Source organism: Talpa europaea (genome assembly GCF_964194135.1).
Source record: "Talpa europaea genome assembly, chromosome: 3".
Lineage (NCBI taxonomy): Eukaryota > Metazoa > Chordata > Mammalia > Eulipotyphla > Talpidae > Talpa > Talpa europaea.
The window spans coordinates 56,230,030-56,252,520 of NC_140069.1; the positions used below are offsets into that span (position 1 = coordinate 56,230,030).

At 41.0% G+C, this 22,491-nt stretch overlaps 1 protein-coding gene across 4 annotated transcripts in view; it reads left to right on the forward strand.

Moving 5' to 3' along the window:
• The window catches only part of ASPH (aspartate beta-hydroxylase), a gene marked incomplete at its 3' end in the record, with an annotated part of 195,793 nt that overhangs the window by 114,884 nt on the left and 58,418 nt on the right, over window positions 1–22,491 (forward strand). For all 4 annotated transcript variants that reach the window (XM_084230766.1, XM_084230767.1, XM_084230768.1 and 1 more), the window contains 4 exons: window positions 3,352–3,437; window positions 9,368–9,454; window positions 16,796–16,946; window positions 20,664–20,800. In XM_084230766.1, coding sequence (XP_084086892.1) covers window positions 3,352–3,437; window positions 9,368–9,454; window positions 16,796–16,946; window positions 20,664–20,800 — 461 coding nt within the window. The remainder of the gene's footprint in view (window positions 1–3,351; window positions 3,438–9,367; window positions 9,455–16,795; window positions 16,947–20,663; window positions 20,801–22,491) is intronic.

A 22,491-nucleotide genomic window follows, 5' to 3' on the forward strand; every position in this document is an offset into this window, starting at 1 on the left:
TCTTGAAAATGCTACCTCCATTTTATAGATTAGCTAAGTGAGAGTAAGAAAAGCCTAGAACCAGCTTGGCTAAGATCACAGAACTGGGATGGGATAGAGCTGGGACTCAGACCCATGTCACCTGACTCCTAACCACTGAGCTCTCCTTCCTTCTAGAAGTCTTGATTTTACCCATGTGGTGAGTGGGGAAGCCAGAGCTCTGTGAGTAGAGCAGGAGCACAAGAGAAGGGGAAGGAGAAATGGCTAATACAGGAAGGTAGGCAGGCTGAGGTTTGTCTTGTTTATCGGATTGTTTGCTTTAAGATGACAGGTGTTTGCTTTAAGGTGACCTACTGCTGCGTCGGTAGGTGCCCAGCGTGGTTAAATGTAGATGGGTTTGAGGACGGTAGAAGGCAGACAGGGTGACTTAGGAGGAGCCTTCCTCCTTAGTGACAGGATAGAGCAGAAGCAACTGAATTAGTCAGTTGACTGTCGGAACATTGAGGAAGTGTTCTTCTGATAGTTCTCATTCCTCTTTACCTGCCCCACCATTAGTTTCCTTCTCTATCTGAAACTTCCAACTTAGCCTTCAGAGCTGCATCCACACTTTCCTGAGCCCTAACCAGGACTATTTATTTTAGGCTTCCAGAGAACACTGAGCATCTATCCACTACACGGGTACTGCCAGGTGTGCAGAACACCCTCTCCCGTGCAGGTGCACACACCCACACACAGGCACTTCATGCTGGGTAAGCATGAGTACATTCAGTTTAAATGTGATAGGTGCCACTCTGTAGGAGCTTACGGTTTGGAATGGGACTGAGTGGCCACATGATTATAATGAGAGTCATATGGGGAAGGAGCACAAGAGAAAAATATTTTGCAGATTGCTGTGGGCTGCAGGAGAAAGAAAGTGAGAGGGGGCTGGAGGAGATAGGGAACTGAGCACTTGTGTGAGTGATATCTGGAGAAACTTTATAAGGAATATGGTTTTCAGCTACTTGTTGAAAGATGGGCATATTTTCCACTGTCAAAGATAAGAAATAGGCCATTTTATTTAGAAAAAGTTGCATTAGAAGTGGCATACAGCTTCTCAGGGAAAGATGGCACCTCCATTGGAAGTGTGGAATGGAGCTGGAGTGGATAAGGTCCATGATGCCATGGAAATATGGAACCAAGCATAAGTATTCTTAGCCATTGCTTTGTCATTTTGTGTGTAACAGCCATTTTAGAATTTTAGCTTTTGCTGTCCCAGGAATGACAACTGCATTCCAGAGATAGTTTTGACAGTTTTGACCCTCACTCTACCCTCGCCCTCCAGTCACCAATGAGGGCGAACTTGCCATAATTGGAGCTGCAGGCTGGAGCTGCATCTCGGCCGGGCCAGTCAGCTTAGAATTATAGCCGGGCAAAGTTGAAGAACGCATCCTTGTAGTCAATGAGTAACTGCCAGCATGATTTAACTCTATTAAAAACCCCTGCTTCCTTTGTTCGGGGCTCTCGATATCTGTTGCTGCATCGGTAGGTGCCCTTAGCCTGGACTCGAGTCTGTAATAAACTCCCTTTTGTGTTTGCATTGGCTGTCTTTCGGTTCTTGGAGGCTATGCTCGCCGAGTCCGCCAATCTTGGGCACAACAGAAACACTTTCATGTCAGACTGAGAAATTCTATTCTATTTGATTTCCTTGAGAATAGTTTCATTTTTTTATCTTTCTCTAATCAGAAAACATAATATATATTCAAAAGTTATTTTAAATACTCTTGTGGACTTAGACAAGAAGTGTATCATAAGAATTTAGAAATCATATCTACCGTTTTCATTCCAGAAACTAGGTCAATGTCCTGAGTATTTCCAGATGCCAGAACAGCAGTCCCCCCTTACCCACAAGGGTAAGTTCCTAGACCCCTAGTAGTTGCCTGAAACCACAGACAGTACGCCAAACCCTATATGTTCCCTATATTTCCCCTGTACATACATACCTATAATAAGGTTTAATTTAGGGCCTCCCCGGTGGCGCAACAGGTTGAGCACAGCGCTGTGAAGCTGTCCACAGCCTCTGCAGTGTGGGTTTGATTCCCGGCCAGCCAAGGAGCAACCAACCTGGTGCAGCAGACATCTCCTGTCTTGCCCACTGCTCCCCTCATTAGTGTTTTTGGTCCGTCTGCCTGGTCTGCTCCCCGCTTTGTCTCTGGTGAATTCTCTTGTCCTCCCATGCCTCTGGCCTGTACCTCAGTTCTTGTATAAATAAATAAATAAATCTTTAAAAAATTAGGTTTAATTTATAAATTAGACCTAGTAAGGTATTAAAAATAATAGCTATTAATAAAATAAAACAATCATAACGATACACTATAATTAAAGTATTGTGAATGTTCTCTCCCTCAAAATGTCTTCTTGTCCATAATATTTTTGCATTGCACTTTACCATGGGTTACTATAACCATGAAAAATAAAATCATGGTAAGGGAGTTACACTAAATTCACCATAGAGCTTATAAGGGCTGTGTTGTCTCCCTGTGACTTGGCAGTCATGTTACAGGGCAGGGTGAAGGGCACCCCAGAACCCACAAATCTGCCCACTCTAAATAGGTCTGCCATCCACCACATCAAGACAAAACATTCTATGGTGCATAAGACCTTTATTGGAAAGGAACTTTAACACAATTCATGTGCAAAAAAGAGAAGAGAAGGGAAAGAGTAGATAAAATATTTTTCACACAAAACACCCAAATTTACCCATCCCCTAATGGGTAAATGCCTAGCCAAACAGTGTTGGCCCAAAGCAGGACCAGTGAGGCCCAAAAGCTTGCTACAAGTCTAAGACATCTTCTGGTGAGGAACCAGAGAAAGGGGGCAGAAGGAGCCAGGTGAGTCTGGAAGGAAAAGAAAAAAATCAAAATCAAGATAAAAGCTGCTGTCATCATCCTCCCAACCAGTCTCTCACCCAAATCTCTGTGTCAGATGTTGCCTTCCATGTCCCCCAAGTCCCTGGTACAAGTCCAAGGCCAAGAAGCAATCTCAACTTCACTTGTCTCTCTGCTCCATGTGTCTCCTTCAGGCCTCCTTCTGGCTCTCCATCTTTCTACCTTCCTTCCCCAGTCTCCTCTCCAACCTCTCCTCCACCCTGCTCAGCTCCACCCTTCTTCAGGTGGGGCAGGGAACCTGCCTCCCCTTTCCCTGAGAACCACCCTATTACAGTTATAGACTGTCATATGGGGAAGTGGGGGGCTTAGGATGTAGAAGGTGAGGCAGGAGTGTGCCTGCTCCCACAGTTCTAGGTTTGGACTGATACTAACTTACTATTTTAAATCACTATCCTTAATAACTACTTTTTGACAAGAAAATAAATAAAGCCCTCTTTTTTTCTTTCAGTTAAGAAAAAGAAGCCTAAGTTACTAAATAAATTTGATAAGACTATTAAAGCTGAGCTTGATGCTGCAGAAAAACTCCGTAAAAGGGTAAGTTGAAGTTTTTGTTTTTCAGAAAAATGTACAAATGGTTTAGTTGTTGAATGAACTCAGAAACATTACTCTTGATTTGTTAAAAAAAAGAAACATAAGAGAAACAACCTTTGAATAGAGTGGATTTTCCCTCAGGCACATCAGCATTTCCTGTGAAAAGAATTGCAGCTATAATGGCCAAACAGAACAGGATTTACCTGCAGGCCAGCCAACTGGGAGTCAACCCACTGTCATCAGTTCTAGTCCTTTGTCTTTGGGTAGATCACGTGACCAGTCTGAGCCTCTGTTTCCTTATTTTAAAAAATGAGAATAACAGGCACTCCTCCTACTTTCTACAAGGGTTTTTATAAATAGCAAATGAGAGTTTAAAAAACTGTCAACACTGTCAAGTATCATGTAACTAGAGGTTTTCATTGTATACCAGCTCAAGGAAAGAAAATAAAAAGGTTGGTTGGCTCTGAAGGTTTCCCATTTTTCTCTCTGGGGTTAACTTCATGAGTGTCCACATTTCCAGGGTGTCTGTTTTATGCTTTGCTTTGTCATCAGTTAATTTTAAATATTATTTGTGCGTGTTTGTAAATATTACATAGTTCTTGAAAACAAATAATTGACCCTATCAGTTAAAGTTACTTGTTATCTTAATTTGGTCGTGTGTTCATCTAATAATTGAATCCAAAAATATTTATTATAATATATTTAATCACATTTTTGTTTAATCATCTATTTTTTAATGGCGATTTCTCTTCCTCTATTATGTATATGAAGTTATTCTATGTGTAATACTCATTAGTTTTCCTACAATATACTTTCTTTTAAATCAAATAAACATTGACTGCAAAAAAGGGAAAAGAGGACTATATGCAAATAACAATAGCAATAAAAACACCCAGGTTAGGAACTAAAGTGGGATAAGTATGTACTTTTCACACATTTATTGGAAATGTACCAACAGACAGGAAGGCTCTGTCACTAGCAGTGGATAAGGTTCCAAAGGCAAGGTTGGCTTTACCCTCTTCTTCACTAGTCAGTTAAAAAAAAATAGTATTTCAAAGGCTACCACAGCAAATTCAGTATTCACTGCCCCTGAATTTAACCACATGGGATGATTTCTGAGTCAATTTTGTTTATAAAATGAAGTCATCTCCTGTATGTGATAAGTTTTCACTTGTTAATAAAAATGAAACAAACCCTTTTCTATCACCTTGTGTGGCATTCTTCACTTTCTATGCCCTAAGTGTCGTATGTGAAAATGTGGAGTGCCTGTTTCCCAGGTGACTTTTGGGATAAAGAGCAATTGAGCAGCTTTAGGGAGTTTTATGTAATTGCAGTGAATGGTAAAGAAGGGCTCAGTTATCAAGGGGCAGTTTGATCAGGGGGATGCAAAAGTGCTGGTCCATCCCTGTGGTGTTCTGGGGTTCCTGCTGATCAGGAGTAGTGATGGTGTTCCTCAAGGGGCACCCTAAATCTATAACAGGAGAGAAAAGTAGCCACATAAGCAATTGTGGCTTCTGAAACAAAGGGAACTGTGTTATTGTCAGCACAATTAAGTCTTTTAAGGTTGTTTTGTAGCTGGTATTTTCAAATGCTGCGGCCGACTGCCTGGTACCAGAGTGAAGGCCTTGCTAGGCAGGGCAGAGGAGGGCCGGCCTCAGATCACATCCAGCTTCAAGTGCGCTGCCACATTGAAGTAGTTCCTATTTTTTACTTTTTTTTTCCTTTCCAAAAAAATGTGTAGATCATACCATATGTCAATCATCTATTTTTAAAAAATACTATCTGTGGTTTTAACAACTCCTTACCCATTGTGTACGTATACCACCTCTTGATCCACGCATCTGTTTTTTCGCCCTGAGGTTGTTTCCATATCTTGGCTAATGTAAATAGTGCTGCAGTGAACAGGAGTGCGGCTTTCTTTTCCAGTTAGTGTTTTCGTGTTCTTTGGTACCTAGGAGTGGAATTGCTGGGTCATGCGGAAGACCCATTTTTAGTATTCTCATAAACCACACTGCTTTTGATAGGGACTGGAAAAGGGATTTAAAATAGCATACTGAAATGTGCTCATGTGTTGCAATCATATATCGTGATTGTATTTTAAGTGGGAAAAAAAGAGAGAGAAGGGAAAATCTGATAAAACCAGAGTAAAGTCATCACATGGAAATTCACACCGGAAGCTCTAACCTGTGCGAGGATTGGAGTGAACTGTGGGCAAAACATGGGGCATAGCAACGCATGAGATGAATACTGCTCATCTGAATAGCTCTTCTGCACCAAGTCTGGAGAGAAAGCTCTGCTTATCTCTTCCTCAAGGGGGCACAGCCACCTGTCAGCGCCTCCTCCCTGACATCACATGTGCAGAGTCCACCACACACAAGCGGGAGTGGGGCTTCATGTCCTGGAATGCTGCCCTCAGCTTCCTGCCAGACAATAGGGTTCAGGTATGTGCCTCCCCAATGAACTGTCTTGGTTCCAGGAAAAAATATAAACTATATTAAAGAACAGATCGTTTTCAGGCAGTTCTTCACCAACATGCTATCTGACAGTTGAGTTTTTAATAAGAATTACACAATAGTGTTAGGTGCCAAACTGTCTAGTAAGTACCCAGAGAAAAGAAATTCAGGCTAAAAACAAACACATTTACTTTGTCAGGCTGCTGAGGTGAGAGCAGCTAATGGCATCTTAGGAAGTCACACAGACTCTGTCTTCAGGGTATCCAGAGGGTGTCAGGGGCGGTGCATAATATTCTGTTATTATTATTACAACCTGCATGATACTAAGGGAGCATCAAGCAGAACAAAATTCTTTAAAAAGTGTGTTATGGATATTGTTATTTTTGTGTGTTAAATCTATGATGGTATGGTTAGCGTGATTTTCACAATGATAGCCTCAACATTTTCAGTTTAATTTGCATAAGGCGTGGTAGCAAACAGCAGCCTAGGAAAGATATCCATGCCCTAATCCTAATTGCTGGAAGCTAATACATATTACCGTATTTGGGGAAAAAGATCTTTGCAGGTGTTATTAAGTTAAGGATCTTGGGACAAGAAGATTATCCTACATGATCCAATTAATCTCTAAATGCGATCACACGTTTCCTAAGAGCGAGGTAGAGAAAAATTTGATGCAAAGTAGAAGAGCACACAGAGAGATGACTGTGAAGATTGGAGTGATGTGTTCCCAAGTCAAGAAAGGCTATCAGGGGACAAGAGACAGATTCTCCCTCACAGCCTCTGGAAGAAACATGTCCCTCCCAAGACCCTCATTTCAGCCCAGTGAAACTGATTCTGGACTTCAGTTTCGGTGAAAGAATAGATTTCTGTTATTTTGGTGAAAATCAGCAGCAGCAGGAAACTAATACTGAGAAAAGCATACAGAACAAGATATTGAGCATGAGCCCTTCATCCCTTAAAATCATTCAAAAAAGAAATAAGATAGTGGATGTGAAAATTAACTTATCTAAAATATGCCAAGAACTCTTAAATATCAACAGTAAGTAAACAACTCAATTTAAAAATGAGCCAAATACCTTAATAGCCACCGCTTACCAAAGAAGATATACTCATGGCACAGAGGCATAGGAAGGATGATCCATGTCCTACATCACTGAGGAAGTGCAAGTCAGAACAATGAGATTCCTATCACATGTTTCATATTAGAAAGGCCAACATTTGGACAATTGACAATACTAAATCCTGGTGAGGATGTGGAATAACAGGGACCCTTACACCTCACTAATAGGAATACAGATTGGTATAGCCTCTTAAAAGACAGTTTGTTGGTTTCGTACAAAGCTGAATAATACATTCATAATTACATAATTGAGAAATCCCATTCCTAAGTACTTAACCAGAGGAGTTGGAAATACATGTTCACAAAAAAACCTGTGTGTTGTTTAAAGCAACATTACTATTAATTGCCTACACTTGGAAACAACCGAAATCTCCTTCAGTAGATGAGTAGATAAACTGTGGTACATACAGATAATGGAATATTATTCAGCCCTAAAAATAAATGACCTCTTAAACCATGCAAAAACATGGAGAAATCTGAACAACATTTATTAAGTTAAAAAAAAGCCAAGAAGAAAAGGCTATCTACTGTATGTTTTTGACTACATGGCATTCTGGAAAAGGCAAAAGCAGTGGAGATTGTAAATAGATTAGTGGTTGTGGTGGGCAAGGTGTGGGTTGGGTAAAAGACAAGGAATGAATAGACAAATCCCTCAACCCAAAGTTAAACTATAGATTTTGGGTGATATTTTGACAGTCAATATGTTATCAATTGTAACAAATATATCACACTTGGGGGAATATGATAATAAGGAAGGCTGTGCGTGTGTCAGGGCCAGAGGTATATTGGATATCTCTACTTTCTTCTTAATTTTGCTGTGAACTTAAGCTTGTCCTCAAAATAGTCTTTTTTTAAGTAATATTGTGAGAGCAACAGCATATTTTAATTGATGATACAATTATTTCTGATAGAGAATGTGTTCCTGATTTGATTTTCTCTTTCTATGAAACTCTTCCCTCTTCTATAAGGGAAGAGGCTTGTCTGGAACAGGCACCATTATCTTGTGCCCACAAACCCCACTCCAGCCCCTACATATACCACAGTGATAATAAGTAACATACACTCTGCAGTGTCTATAAACATTTTATGTATGAGATCTTAATTTTCACAGCCACTCCACAAGGTGGTCAAGTACCATCATTGTCATCATTTTCAGACAAGGCACCAAAGACAAAGCCTTAAGGCCTATAAGTCACACACCTCCCAAGTAGGGGAGCCGGCACTAACCAGGCAATCTGCACTGGTCACCTCTACACATATGTTCTCCAGCAGCCCCTCAGCATCCCTTGCAGACATGTGAGAGGGACAAGAAAGTCTACTTCTTTGAAGACACCTATCTAAGGATATGATATACAGAACTTGAACCTGACTCCTGGCTGTTTAGTCAAGGCTTTTAGAAGTAGGTATAAATAGCAGCAAGGTGATAACCCACAGATTGCTCTGCAGAGCCACACATACGATGTTAACTTCAATATATGAAGTCTCACTCAGTGAAGGTCAAAGCATACAAGCACAAAGAGTTTGCATGTACATGTGGAATGCATGGATTTACCAAATTACTTTGAGCTGGGATATTTGAGCAAGTCCAACTCAAAAAATCTGTTGACCCCATAGTTCCCAGTATACTTGAGCTGCTCCCCACTACAAGAAACCTGGTGATGTTGTTTCCATTGTACAGTGGCAACAGATGGGTGAGGTCAGGAGGAGTCCTTCACCCCAAGTCAGTGCCCTCACCAAGTACACCTTCTAAGGGACCTTCTTTTCTTTTTACCTGGTAGTAGTCAGAGACACAGGAGCTTGGACCATCTGCAGGAGGGGCCATGTGAGCTCAGGGAGGGTCACATGACACAGAATTCATGAGGCCCTTCGTCAGCTAGATGAGCCAAATCCATCCTGATGTTTGGTGACAGACAGGTGCCCGACCAGATGACCATCATCATGCTGGTTTTATTCCCTACTGTTTTAACAGGTGCTTCAGATCTCTCACTGCAAACTCCAAGGCAGGATAGCTGCCAGCAATATTTCCCCCCAAAATTAAAATGTAAATATTGTCTTTTGGAATGCATGGAGGATCTATGCCTAGAGAGGGCAAATGCAGTTTCTCCAGCAAAGACTCGTATTACATCATTTGCCGGGTACCTTTCTTTAAAAAAATAACGTGTATTTATGTTCATTTTCACTTTCATGTTTGCTGTAATAGAGTCAGTTTTTTAAAATTTTAGCTAAAACCTTAAACTCAGAGTACAGCCAGGAAATTTTGACAAAATTATTTGGCGAATTTTAAATAAACTTGGCATAATAATCAATGAGAACAAAGTATTTGAATTTGCAGTATTTACACAATTTCCTCTTCCTAACAGGGAAAAATTGAGGAAGCAGTGAATGCATTTGAAGAACTAGTACACAAATACCCACAGAGTCCACGGGCGAGATACGGGAAGGCTCAGGTATTCTAAAATCCTTCTACTTAGAATACTCTTTTTTAATGTCCTTGTTCTGTGTGATTGGATTTTTCACTGCCTACTTTTTGCATTTTCTTTTTTTCCTTTCTAACATCTATATAAAATGCAATATCTATATAATGCACTATCTATATAAAATGCAATATCTCATGCATAAGCATAAAAATACTATTTTTACTTAAACAATTATTGCTATTATATACCATTTGATTTAGTAGTATTTTCCTGCTTCCTCCCCATTATAGTTTCTCTCTTATTTTGAGAAGAAAGTGGAGGTTACCACTTTGGTCACTGATTTCCCAACACCCCCACATCTCATTGTGTTTAATCCCCTACGTAGTTTTCGCTTTAGGCTCCTCAGAGCTTTAATAATTCTGTTTTATAACTAGAGGTTACAGCTGTGCTTAGGAAATACTTTTTGAAAGATAAAACTGAATGTACTTTGTTTTCTCTGTTAATTATTCCAACTGGGTTTATTCTTGCCAGCTACCTTCTCCTTTTCCGCATGCACCACCTCCTTTCTCGCTGGCTTTCTCTGCTCCAGCTCTTCCTTTCCTGAAGCTTTTCCACATTTCTCTGTAACTGTAAACCCTCATGTGCCCCTGGGGTCTTTTATTAAATTATTATTTTTGTGTAGAAAGACTGGGGTACAGGCTAGAGGTGCCGGGGGTGAGAGATTCATCAGAGACAGAGTGGGGAGCTGAACAAGAGGATTCACTGAAATACGGGAGAGACAGGAGAGGTCTGCTGTGCCATGTGGGTAGCTCCCGGGCTGGGGATCAAACTCAGGCAGTAGAGGTGATAGCACTGAGGCAACCCACCAGGGAGACCCCTGGGGTCTTTATCATGAACACGCTAAGGTCTGTCTTTGTCTTATATCCCACTGGAAGTTATTTTAAAAGTTACTCAGAAATTATTTAGTGAGCCGACTATAGTCATCTGGTACTTAGTGATGGGACAAGTTTGGTGTTGTGCAAATATCATATAGGTGCATGTATTCGTCAAAGAGAATTCTCCATTCTGCTGGCATAGCAATTCAGGAGGGCAGCTTGGAAGAGAAGCCGGGCCCTCCATGACTTCTCTTTGTTCCTGTAGCACATGGGCAATGTGTGCTTCAGTGTCACTAATAAGTAGGAATCGGGGACCACTGTCATATATGCATCCATGGTTAACCAGTGTGTCTTGTGTGGGGCATGGCGGTAGATGTCAGACCCTATTCTAGGCTCTGCATGTGCCATCATCAACAAAACATACAGTGCTTTTATTGCAATGGTGAAGCCAGTGGAGGAGACAGATGAGGAAGATATAACTGCTTGCTAATGAGATGTGCCAAGGAGAGCAAAGAAGAAGTAGAGTAGAGCCACGTGAGGGAGCTGAAATGTTGAATTGGGTGGCAAGGAAAGGTCTCACCCAGGAGGTGACATCTGAGCAAAGTGTGCAAAGTCTTTATACATAAATACATATTTTAAAGAATATTATAAAGTGTTAAAAATAACTGTGTGAAATCATCTTACATAATAATATATCCCATAAAGAAAAGAAGGTAATGGAATAAGAAACAGACCTATTCAGATTTTTTGGCTTCAGGTGATGTGTTGGAAAGTGACAGGGAAGACAGCATTTTAGACAAGGTGACCAGAAAGGTCCCTTGAGGGAGGTGGCAAGGTTGTGGAAGGAGCTGTCCAGGCAGAGGGAACAGCAGGGGCAAAGGCTACGATGCATGGAAATAACCTTGGCATAATAAGCTCCAGTACAGAAAGAGAGTATGCAGAGGGAGGGTGCAGTGGGACCATTGCTTGTCCTCGCAGATTGAGACTATGTGCTGGGAAACCAGGGGAGGCTTTTTGCATGGGTGTGACAACATCTGGTTGGTTGTTGTTTTTTGTTTGTTTGTTTGTTTGTTTGATTTTGGTAAAAATTGCTTTGGTTGCCACGATTGTGAAAGCCAAAGAAGAAACGAGGAATAAGAGGCTTTTGCAAGTATACTCCAGATAGGGTGACTCAGACTGTTGTCCTGGCCCATGGGGACAGAGAAGTGGGCAGAAGGTAGAACTGAAGGCCTGAATGATGGATTACATATAAATGTCATAGAGAGAGGATCCTGGGCTTTTGGTTTCGCCAGCTGAGGAGCGGATAGTGCTAGTTACTGACTGGGAAGACTATTGGAGGAACTGGTTTGGGGAGGAGCACATTCAAGAGTTTGCTTTTTTTTTTTGTTAATTAGAACCAAATGTCGGGGGCCTCCCTGGTGGTGCAAGGTGTTGGGACACAGCATGTGAAGCTATCCACAGCCACTGCAGCTCAGGTTCGATCCCTGGTCAGGGAGCTAACCCACATGGTGCAGCAGACCTCTCCTGTCTTGCCCGATGCTCCCCTCAGCAGTGTATTTCAGTCTGCCTGTTCTGCTCCCCACTCTGTCTCTGGTGAATCCTGTCACCCTCCACACCTCTGGCCTGTACCCCAGTTCTTGTATGCATGGATAAATTAATCTTTAAAAAAAAGAAAAAAGGACCAAATGTTAAATGATGCCTTTTAGATGTTCAAGTGCACATTGTCAGGTAGATCATTGGATTTATGGAGTCTGGGCCTCAGAGCAAAGCCAGGGCTGATCTGCAAGTATGACGTATGATACAGCTCCTGCAGCCCTGCCTAGGGAGGGGCCATGGGTATGAAATTGTCAACTCTTTTGGGAAACAATAGATGCACAGCTCCAGAGAATTTTCAGACCAAGAAGAAGCTGACAGCACCCCTTTGAGGGGGTCAGCACAGTCACTGGTGTATGACACTCACACATCTATAAATAAAGCAAGTGCGTTTGGCTCTGAACTCAAAATGCAATCACTTGCGATGCAAATGCTCACATTCTTCCTATCTCCCCATTAAAACCTGATCATTAAATTTTTATTAAGTTTTAATGAATTAAATTGTGGAAAATTAATGCTAATAAATTCCTTTTACGCATGGCACAGACCAGGATTAGCAGACAATATCTTTATCATCTTTGTCAGTAGTCTACCTAGACTGCTAAATTCTGCTGCCCTTAAATGAGAGAGAATGTGTTTGTTACCAAAAGGGCATCCCTGTTCCGACTAAGTGATGTACTTTGCTGCTGCTATTGACAGTCACTTAATTAAGGAAAGCATATTAACTAGAGATAATAATGCTTGATGCAAATGCTAATTTGGTTATGGCAAACATGTTTTCTGCTTTAGAACTTTATGTGTGATATTAATTGTGGGCAACAAAGTTGAAAGAAATACACTACTTTTTGCACATGGTGATTGCACACGGTGTTTATTTTTTATTTTTTTTTTTAAGATTTATTTTTATTTATACAAGAACTGGGGTACAGGCCAGAGAGGTTGGGGGGCAAGAGGATTCACCAGAGGCAGAGCGGGGAGCAGAACAGGTGGATTGACTGAAATACTCTGCTGAGCGGAGCAGTGGGTGAGTCAGAAGAGGTCTGACTGGTAGCTGGTAGCTCCCTGGCCAGCTGGGAATCAAACCCATGCTGCAGAGGCTGTGGACAGCTTCTCAGCGCTGCCCTCAACCCGCTGTGCCACCAGGGAGGCCCACACACGGTGTTTATTATCCTTATTTAATAGTAGGAATTTGAGATTTATGCCTTGGTCATTATTCTATTTTATCTCTAAACTGTTAGGCCATAAGTTGTTGTTGATATTAATGTTAATGTGGCATAAACCAAAATTTAGCCATGATAAATTAAATTTTAATAGAGCAATTTTAAATTCATAATTTTAAAAATAAGAACTGAACAGAAGATGGATTTTATAGGGAGGAATAGTGGTGACTTTTTAATTCTGTTCACAGATGAAACAATTACTTTGGAATATCCCTACAAAATTGAAAAATTCAGCAACATTAAGTTAAATGCAAACTATAGTATCTGTTATTTCTAAAGTAACACTGATATTTATTTGTTGGATCACTGCAAAAATCAATTTTGACTGAGTTCCCTGAACATCAGACACAAGCTCTTGAATTATAAATTCATTTACTTTATTATCTTATACAGACCATTAATGTGTCTGAGGCAGAAAATGACACATCTCCTAGGAAGGTCAGGTGGGTGAATTAGGTCAAGTCATGAAAAGACTTTGTGATGCTGACTTCGTATAACCAATATTCAGTTTTAGCTCAGTATACTTTACCTACATGTGCTGAACTGATAAAAATCAATCCAGACATTTTTTATTTTCAAGACAAACCTGTTCAGTTTCATTCAAAAGATCATTAAAGAATTTATGTGCCATTTTAATACTGATGTTTTCCCAGTTCTGGGGAAGTTGTATGACATTTACACTTCATTAAAATGAGATACCTGGGAGCAGGGACAGAGGAGAGTGAAAAAGACATATAGATTATACATCTTTTCTTCCAGATTGAGTTTAAAGATATTTATTCCTATCTGTATAAAGGAGGATTATCATGGAAGGCATTTGTCCTTGCTTTAACAAGAGACTCTTTCAGGATTGATGTGGTAGCTTGAAGAGGCTACTAAATTAACAAGCAGAACTATTGGTCTCAAAAAGATTCTCAGTTTTGGAACTCTGTCATTCCGTGAAGTCATCTATGAAGACCATGTTTTGGGGAGTTAACTCACCACAGCCAAACTCATCAGAAATTGATGCCTACACAGAAAAGCCAGCCTGTGACTACCTGGAAGGCTGTGCAGGCACGATAACAGGGGTCCTGACCCTGATTTTCTCTCCTGGTAGATGTTTTATTCTGAAGGACATTTACAGATTTGAAGAGGCAGTTGTATGTCCTGAAACTTTTTTCAACACAGCGCCGGAGAATTGCTCTTTTCTTATCTAGATGTTTTTGTCCCATCAGCTTCCTTTCCCTCATAAATCCGTCCACTTCTGTCTGTCACCACTGCTTCAGTTCTAACACATCACTCTGGGAAACTTATCTGAATCTGTACCTATCAACAAGTTATTTTTCACATGTGTTATTTTCTGAAAAGCTTCCCACAGGTAATTTATCAATTTGTACTGATTCTAAGATTTTCATTTTGGGGTAGTGGAAGAAGAGATCGTTTTCCTACCATCTCTTCATATGTGGAGTTTGCTTTCTTTTGCAGGCACCTATATATTAATGTCAGCACACAGTCTGTTTTAACAAGGTAAACAGTTTTAACAAGGATATTCTGATAAAACATTATATGTGCTGCTTTCAGCATCTAACTAGTATCATTTTTCCTCAAATGATAATTCTCAAATTGCAGTCTACTAAATCTTCTTTTACTTGTGGTTTCACTCCTCATTCTCAGTCTCTAACTAAGAATTCTCACTGAGAAAATAGAAATATCCAAAGAGAACTTTGATATGACCCCACTCCCTTGCTCCCAGCCTCCTTGTCTGCTCCCCTCTGGTCTGCCCTCCCTCCTGCTAGCACAGATGAACTCTCCTGTACCCTCGCACCTGCTAGAGGAGTCTGTGTCCCCTTCTGCATCATATTTCCCCTGTCTACTGTCACATGCTATAATTTTCATCTCTTGTCTCTGCATTCCCCTTCCTGGTCCATTTCTCTGCTCCCTTTCACAGTGAAACTCATTGAAATAGTTGTCTCCACCTCCTTTCTTCTTGTTTCCTCTTGCAACTGCTTCTTTCACTTCCAGGTCCCCAGCCAGCCGGACAGGGTCTTGCTGGCTCCAGCAGAGGGCCATGTTGCCCATCTCTAGCCGGATGATCTCAGCTCAGACGGCCAAACCTGACAGCCCTCTAACATCACTGAGCTCTCTCTCCATCCCTTTTGCCAGCTGGCCTCCAAAACACCACTTCCTTGTTATTTTCTTCTCTTCTCCCTCCTACTCCATTTGTTTTGCTAATCCTGCCTTGTCTTTCTGACCGCTAATAACCTAGAAACTTTCAGTTCTTTAGTGTTCTTGGACCTCTTCTTTTTTCTATCTACACTTACAACTGTTTATAGCTTCTCATTTTCAACTCCATCTCTATCCTTGATAATTCTCCAATGTGTGTCTCTAACTCTTACCTTTCTCCTGAACACCAGATACCTGTGTGCACCTTTCTGGAAATGGCATTGGGGTTTAATATATCCAAAACTAAACTCCTAATTTCATATCCCTATAAACCTACTTTTGCAGGAAGTGGTGATTCTATCTGATAATTACTTCAGTCAGAACATTTGAATTCATCCCTGACTTCTCACTTAGGGCCTCCCCTGGTGGCACAGGCAGTTGAGCGCTGAGCTGTGAAGCTGTCTGAAGCCTCTGCAGTGCTGGTTCGATCCAGCCAGCCGGCGAGGGTCCCTCATGGCGCGGCAGATCTCTCCTATTGTGCTCCCTGCTTCCCTCTCATATCCCACACTCAGATCATTAACAAATCTTTTAGCACTCACTTTCAAAATATATCTATAATCCAGCTATTTTTTACCACCTAATCACTACTACCCTAATGTAGACCTCCATCACCTCTTGTCTGGATTCCTGCTGGAACATTCATTGGGCTCTGTGCTTCTTCCCTCCCCCCAGGTCTGCTCTCCATACAGCTTCCAGTGTGATCCTTTCCACACATATATCAGATGATGTCAGTAACCCTGTCTCTTCCCAGCTCACACAGTGTGAACTAGCTTACCAGGCTCCTCATTACCTGATGCCCCCATCGCCCTCCACCTCATTCCTCTAGTCCTCATTCCATCTCAAAGGGTCTTGCTCTTGCTGTCCTCTCTGCCTGGAGCTTCTTCCCCCTGATACCCTCCCGCCTTGCTCCCTTCACTTCTTTCAGGCTCTCCCTGATCATCCTGATTCAGCTGGCATCCTTCCTGCCACCCCGCCCCGGCACTGCCGAGCCTGCTTTGATTTATCTACGGTGCTGATAACCATCACGCACACCATCTTTCATGTGCGCGTTGTCCTTCATTTCTGCTTAGAATGAAACAAAATGCAAAAGGGACTTTGTTGTGTTCAGTTTGTCTGCCATATGCATAGAACAGATGAATGAAACCGGGAATAAACTACTGAAAGATCAAGAATTATGGACTAGGCTCCTGTTTATATGATGTCAATATATAACCTGATATGAATCTCCACCAGTCCTGGCATATATTAGTTTTGCTTTTATGATATTTTTTATCACTTTAATAGCTAACTTTCTGTCATATTATTAAAACAGCATGGTCTGTTCCTTTCCTTTGATTTTTTTTTCTTGATAAAGAGATACTTTTAATATGTCTTGAATTTATTTTAAACCATGTACAAAAGTAAACTTTTCATAAATATTTTGGGAGATTACAAGTGGAGCCTGTCATGGGATATTTACCCAGTGTGGGGACTTCCTCTAGTGTGAAGATGACTTGGCTGAGAAGAGGAGGAGCAATGAGGTCCTGCGCAAGGCCATCGAGACCTACCAAGAGGTGGCCGGCCTGCCCGATGTCCCCGCCGACCTGATGAAGCTAAGTTTGAAGCGGCGGTCAGAAAGACAGCAATTTCTAGGTAGGATGGGATAAGGATGAATTCAAGAGCAGATGTGATGCCCTTATAAAAGGTGACCGAGGGCTGTGTGTACTATTAGGAGAATTTAGTTACAAGAAAAATTTAGTTACAAGAAAGTTAATCCAAGTTTTTTTTTTTTTTAAAGATTTTATTTTCATTTATTCATACAAGAACTGGAAAAACAGGCCAGAGGTACAGGTTGGGGAGGGGTGGGGCAGGCAGGAGAGGATTCACCAGAGACAGAGCGAAACAGGCAGATTTACTGAAATACACTGCTGAGGGGAGCAGCTGGTGAGACAGGAGAGGTCTGCTGCTCCATGTGGGTCACCTCCCTGGCTGGGGATCGAATTCATGCTTCAGCTCTGGAGATACCTTGATAGAACTGAGACTTAACCCCTGCACCACCAAGGAGGACCTAATCCAAGTTTTATGATTCCTTTCAGGTCATTTACCTGATTTTGTCTTAGACTGAAGTAGCAATCCTAACCTTAGCAACTGCAAAGATGCAGATGGTATTTTTACTACCTTCCTACTCCTCCTTCCTCCATTTTAAAGGTGAGATAAACCACTGTTAAGAGACTGGAGAGTTTGCCTAAGGTATCATAGCTAATTAAATTAAATGGTCTGGAGCCAAAAATTCTTCCTGTAGATTCCTTTCTCTCTTAACTGTAGCAAACTGATTCATGGAGGTGGAAATTATCTGTGGGACAACTTTATATTGAGAAATGTTGGGAGTCCCAAGTACTAAACATTTTACCTGTAAGTTGTGATTCTAGACCAAGGAAAATGATAGAGAATTTTTAATCGCTAAGTAAATTTACAAATGTTTTGACTAGAGCAGCATAAAGCATCCTCTCTTACTGACTCTGATTCTCAGTGCAAAAAGCAGTAAGACAAGTCATAACCTGACTTCATTATAGATTTGTGATTCTGCCCTGCCCCTTTGCCTGTCCCCTCCTCCCCCGCCCCCAGTTTATTATCAGTAAACTATGAGGGAAGCATCTAGGCCACATGTAATTGCTAAGGTTGGTGCTTGGCTAGATAAGTTAAATAGGCAAATTACTGATACTGTTACTGGGCAGGGTGAGAGGTACTCCAGGATCCCCAAACCTGCCTGCTCTAAGTGGGTTCTGCCACCTGCCACAAGACAAACATACTCAGACCTTCAATGGAAAGGAATTTTAATGCAATTAATGCGCAATAAAGAGAAAGAATAAAGTTAACAAATCAAGCACCCGAAGTTACCTATCTCCTTGTGGGTAAATGCCCAGCCAAACAGGGTTGGCCCAAAACAGTACCATGGAGGCCCAAAAGCCTGCCACAAGTCTAAGGCACCTTCTGGTGGGGACCCATAGGAAAGGGGCAGAAGGGGCCAGGCAAGTCTGGAAGGAAAGGAGCAAAATCAAAACCTAAGTCAATATAAAGGCTGCCACTGTCAGCCTCCCCATGGGCTTCCCACCCACATCTCTGTCTCTTTCAAGTGTCTTTCCAAGTCCCAGGTCCCTCATACAAGTCCAACAGTCAGCAAGCACAGCTTGTTCAAAATTTCTCTGCCCATGTGCCTCCTCCAAGTCTTCTTTATCTCCTCCTCTCTCTGCTTCTCCTCAGCCAGTCTTGTCTTTCTCAGTCCTTCTGTCCCCATTTTTTCCTAGCTTCACTTCCCTGCCCAACTCCACCCTTCCTTGGCGTGGGATAGGGCACCTGGAACCTCCCCTTTCCCTGGGGACCACCTGTTACACTGTCACCAGGAGAGGTTCACATGAGTATGATATTCATGGCCAGTAGGCCCTTTTTAAATTTTCTAAGGGATGAAATTAAAGATAGTTGTTCCACTTCGGTAGATTTGTCCACTGAACTTATGTTCATAAGGGCCAGCCAGTTCAGGGAAGGAAAAACCCAGAGTGCATGAACAGCACTGAAAAGGCAGGGCAGGGGCTCAGGGAAAGGCCCTCAATATGCACCTGGGATGCAAAATCAGAATCATTGAGATTTTCATGCCTCGGCCTTCAGTCTGGTTCTGCTTAGCCTTGGTTATTTACTGATTCTGTCTTTAAATTTTTTCATATTTTGTTTGTCAAGGCTTTTTTGAAACAATCCCTACAACATCATTCATCTGATTACTGAATTTTTGGCAGCCTCCTAAACTTTGCACCAAGTGCCTCAATTGCCTCCCCCTATTCCCTGCCCAGGAGAAAAATTGTCCATGGGAAATCTGACCTTCTTCCTCAACAGGATTTGAATATAGTCTTCTCTGAATGAGAATGAGGCCAGATTACTAGAGGTGGCTCTGTGAGGAGGGAACTATATGCAGAATATGGTAGTGACAGTGCCAAGTTCCCTCACAAAAATAGGACAGGGGTCTGGGGCAGCAGAGAAAGGAAAGAGGTGATAACAGCAGGACCCTGGTTATAATCAACAGGGGAAGTTTAGAAGCAGACAAGTGTGATCCTGGTGTGGGCAGTTGGGAGAAGGAAGGGTATAGAAAAATAAGCCAGATGTGTTAGTGAGGGAATGAATGACTAAGCAGACCTCCTCAGAGCAGCCAGTCCTGGGGAGCAGGCCAGGAGATTAGTGGGTGGTGTTTTATGTCAAAATAATCTGTTGTGGAGCATAAAACTGTTACATTGTTGATGGTTCTATCACACTTTTGGCTAATACAGTTTGTGGGCACCTACACTCTTTAGGTAATTCATTCATTTTGCCATGTATACTAGTCTTATTTTGTACATTTACAAATATATAGTTTGTCTTTGCAGTGGTGGGGAGGAGTAGTGACAGTAAGTATGCCCCAGAAATTTAAAGATTTCTGTCTGACACTCTTAACTTATTGGAAGCTAGGGTATACCTGATTCGTGTTGTGCAGAGTATACAGTCGTCCACCAGAGGGCGCCTTAATACTGGATGATACCTTACTTGCTCCATGACTGGGTCATTGCAGAGATAGGACTTGCATAATGGGAAATAGTGTCATCAGCGGCCCTCAGTGCCTCTTCACGGTTCATACAGGATGCTGAACCCTGAAATCCATTAGACTTTTTATTTATTTTCTAGTAATAATTTTAAAGTTAAACACAATAAACCAAAAATGTCTCTGTAAAACATTTTTTTACGAGAAATTGGCAAGGAAAACTTTCTTGAGGGAATTTGACATAAAAAGATAAATATTGATGAATTTAGAAAGTTAGAGTGTCTCTAAAATATTTATGGGGCCTCCATGGTGGCACAGGGGGTTAAGACGCAGCACTATGAAACTATCCGCAGCCACTACAGCACAAATTCAATCCCCAGCCAGGAAGCTACCCACATGGCACAGCAGACCTCTCCTGTCTCGCCCGCTGCTCCCCTCAGCAGTGTATTTCAGTCTGCCTGTTCTTCTCCCCACTCTGTCTCTGGTGAACCCTCTCACCCCCTCTTCCCCTGACCTCTGGCCTACACCCCAGTTCTTGTATATATAAATTAAGTAAATCTTTTAAAAATAAATAAATAAAATATTTACAATTACTCATATTCAATATCTACTTGTAGGGACCATTGATATCATTGCAACTGCATAATGAAATCCTATTAGAGGTCCTTAGTCATCAATTTGTAAAGGCAGATTTTAGCAGGTTTTCATGCTCTGTTGAATAATTTCTTGGGATATATAGTCTTAATACAGAAATATACAGGATCAGTTTTCATTGCTATTGGTTTTTGTTGTTGTTCTCACCATACCAGGTCATATGAGAGGATCCCTGCTTACCCTACAGAGATTAGTTCAACTATTTCCTGATGATACATCCTTAAAGAATGACCTCGGAGTGGGGTACCTCTTGCTAGGAGATAATGACAGTGCTAAGAAGGTTTATGAAGAGGTAAGCAAGTAGCACTCTTCTACTAGCCTTGTCAAATTGTTTTCAATACAAAGTTCTAATGTTATTTATAAATTGCATTCACTACACTCAATCTCAGTCACTTTATTTTAAGTTAAGTTAAATAGAATTTAAATATCACTACAGTTAACATAGTCTAAGTTTTGTTTTCACATCCCTTTTCGTCTCCTGGATCAGAAGATTTTAAATTTTAGGTAACACTTGCTACATTTAATCCTTCAATTTTCAGTTGTGATTTTTTTTAAAACTTCCTATTTATCAATGGAAAATGGGCTTTTAAAAAATATTCTTCTATAACCAAGATGAAAATGCATACATTGTACAAAGATGAAAAAACTATGTAAAAAATATATAAAATAATTTAAAATAAATAAATTTTAAAAAGATTTAACAAATGTTAATATATTAATACATTTATGATCTTTTCTTCTGTTATAATAAATGACACACAACAAATGCAATAAATGATTTCCTTCCATCCAAAAAAAAAAAAAATGAAGTAAAAAATGTTCTTGGAAATTGAAAGAGGAATTCTATGGACATGAAAATGCACAATCTTTTCCTCTTTCCACTAGAAGTTCAGTTTGAAGAGAGACTGTAGAACAGAAGCCTTTTGGGCATGTGGAGTAAACTCTCTCCTTTACAGGCATCAAAGCTTCGATTCTCTGGCAAGAAAGCCTGTAAAAAGGATTTCTACCTCATATTGATGTTTTAATACATACTTTTTAAGTAACAAGTAGCTATAAAATCTAGAAAACTGTGACTCCTTCGAGCAATGGGGTAATTCATTTGGTACAGGATAAACAGGATGCCAAATGAACTTGGAAGGTGGAAGAAGTAAATGCCTCTGGAAAAGAAATATGAACACATTTACTTGTTATTCTTACACTTAGACCCTTAGGTCAATGGTTTACAAATTGGTGTACTTTATATAAAACACTACTTCTCAGTGCCAGCCAGTATCATTCCTTCTGTTTTTAAAATGCAGTCAAGTGTAGTGTTTCCACACTCAGTCTAGGAACTGGGTCCATCACAAAGTGGTGCTTTCCTTGATTTATTTCTGTTGATTAATTGAAGGCTATTGAATTTTAGAGCTATTGTCTTTTTAGCCTTGTCATAATTTTCGTATTTTCTAAAATAGCAGAAATAAGATCATTAGTTTTTATAGTGTCTTTAATATCTGTGCAGAGTGGATGGGTCCTACAGTGTTGAAATGTGTGCTGTCCACTAAAGTGCCTATTCCAGGTCGTAAAATGAATCCACAGGGGCATTGTATTTACTAATGGCCTCAGCATATCACCGAGTTCCCTGTCTTGCCAAGGTTGTTTAGGGAATCATCCAACCTGAATCAGGTTGATTCAGGACCAGCAATTCAGGATCGTGTGGTCATAAGACATACGTGCATATCAGAATTCCTGTTACTCCACCACTGTCAGAAACCACAAGATGGAATTGTGTGACTCCTTCCTTCTTCCTCACTTCCTTCCTTCTTCCCTTCATTCCAAAACACATGATTGTGTGGTCAGTTGCTGACTGGGTGCCAAGCACATTTGAGTTTAGGGAAGCATCTGAAAGCCTTCTGGTTTTTCTTACCCACTGTGAGTTTGTTCTTCCTGCCTTTGCAAAACCTTCCTTAAATATAGTCACTCATTTTCCTTGATGTTAAATTTCAG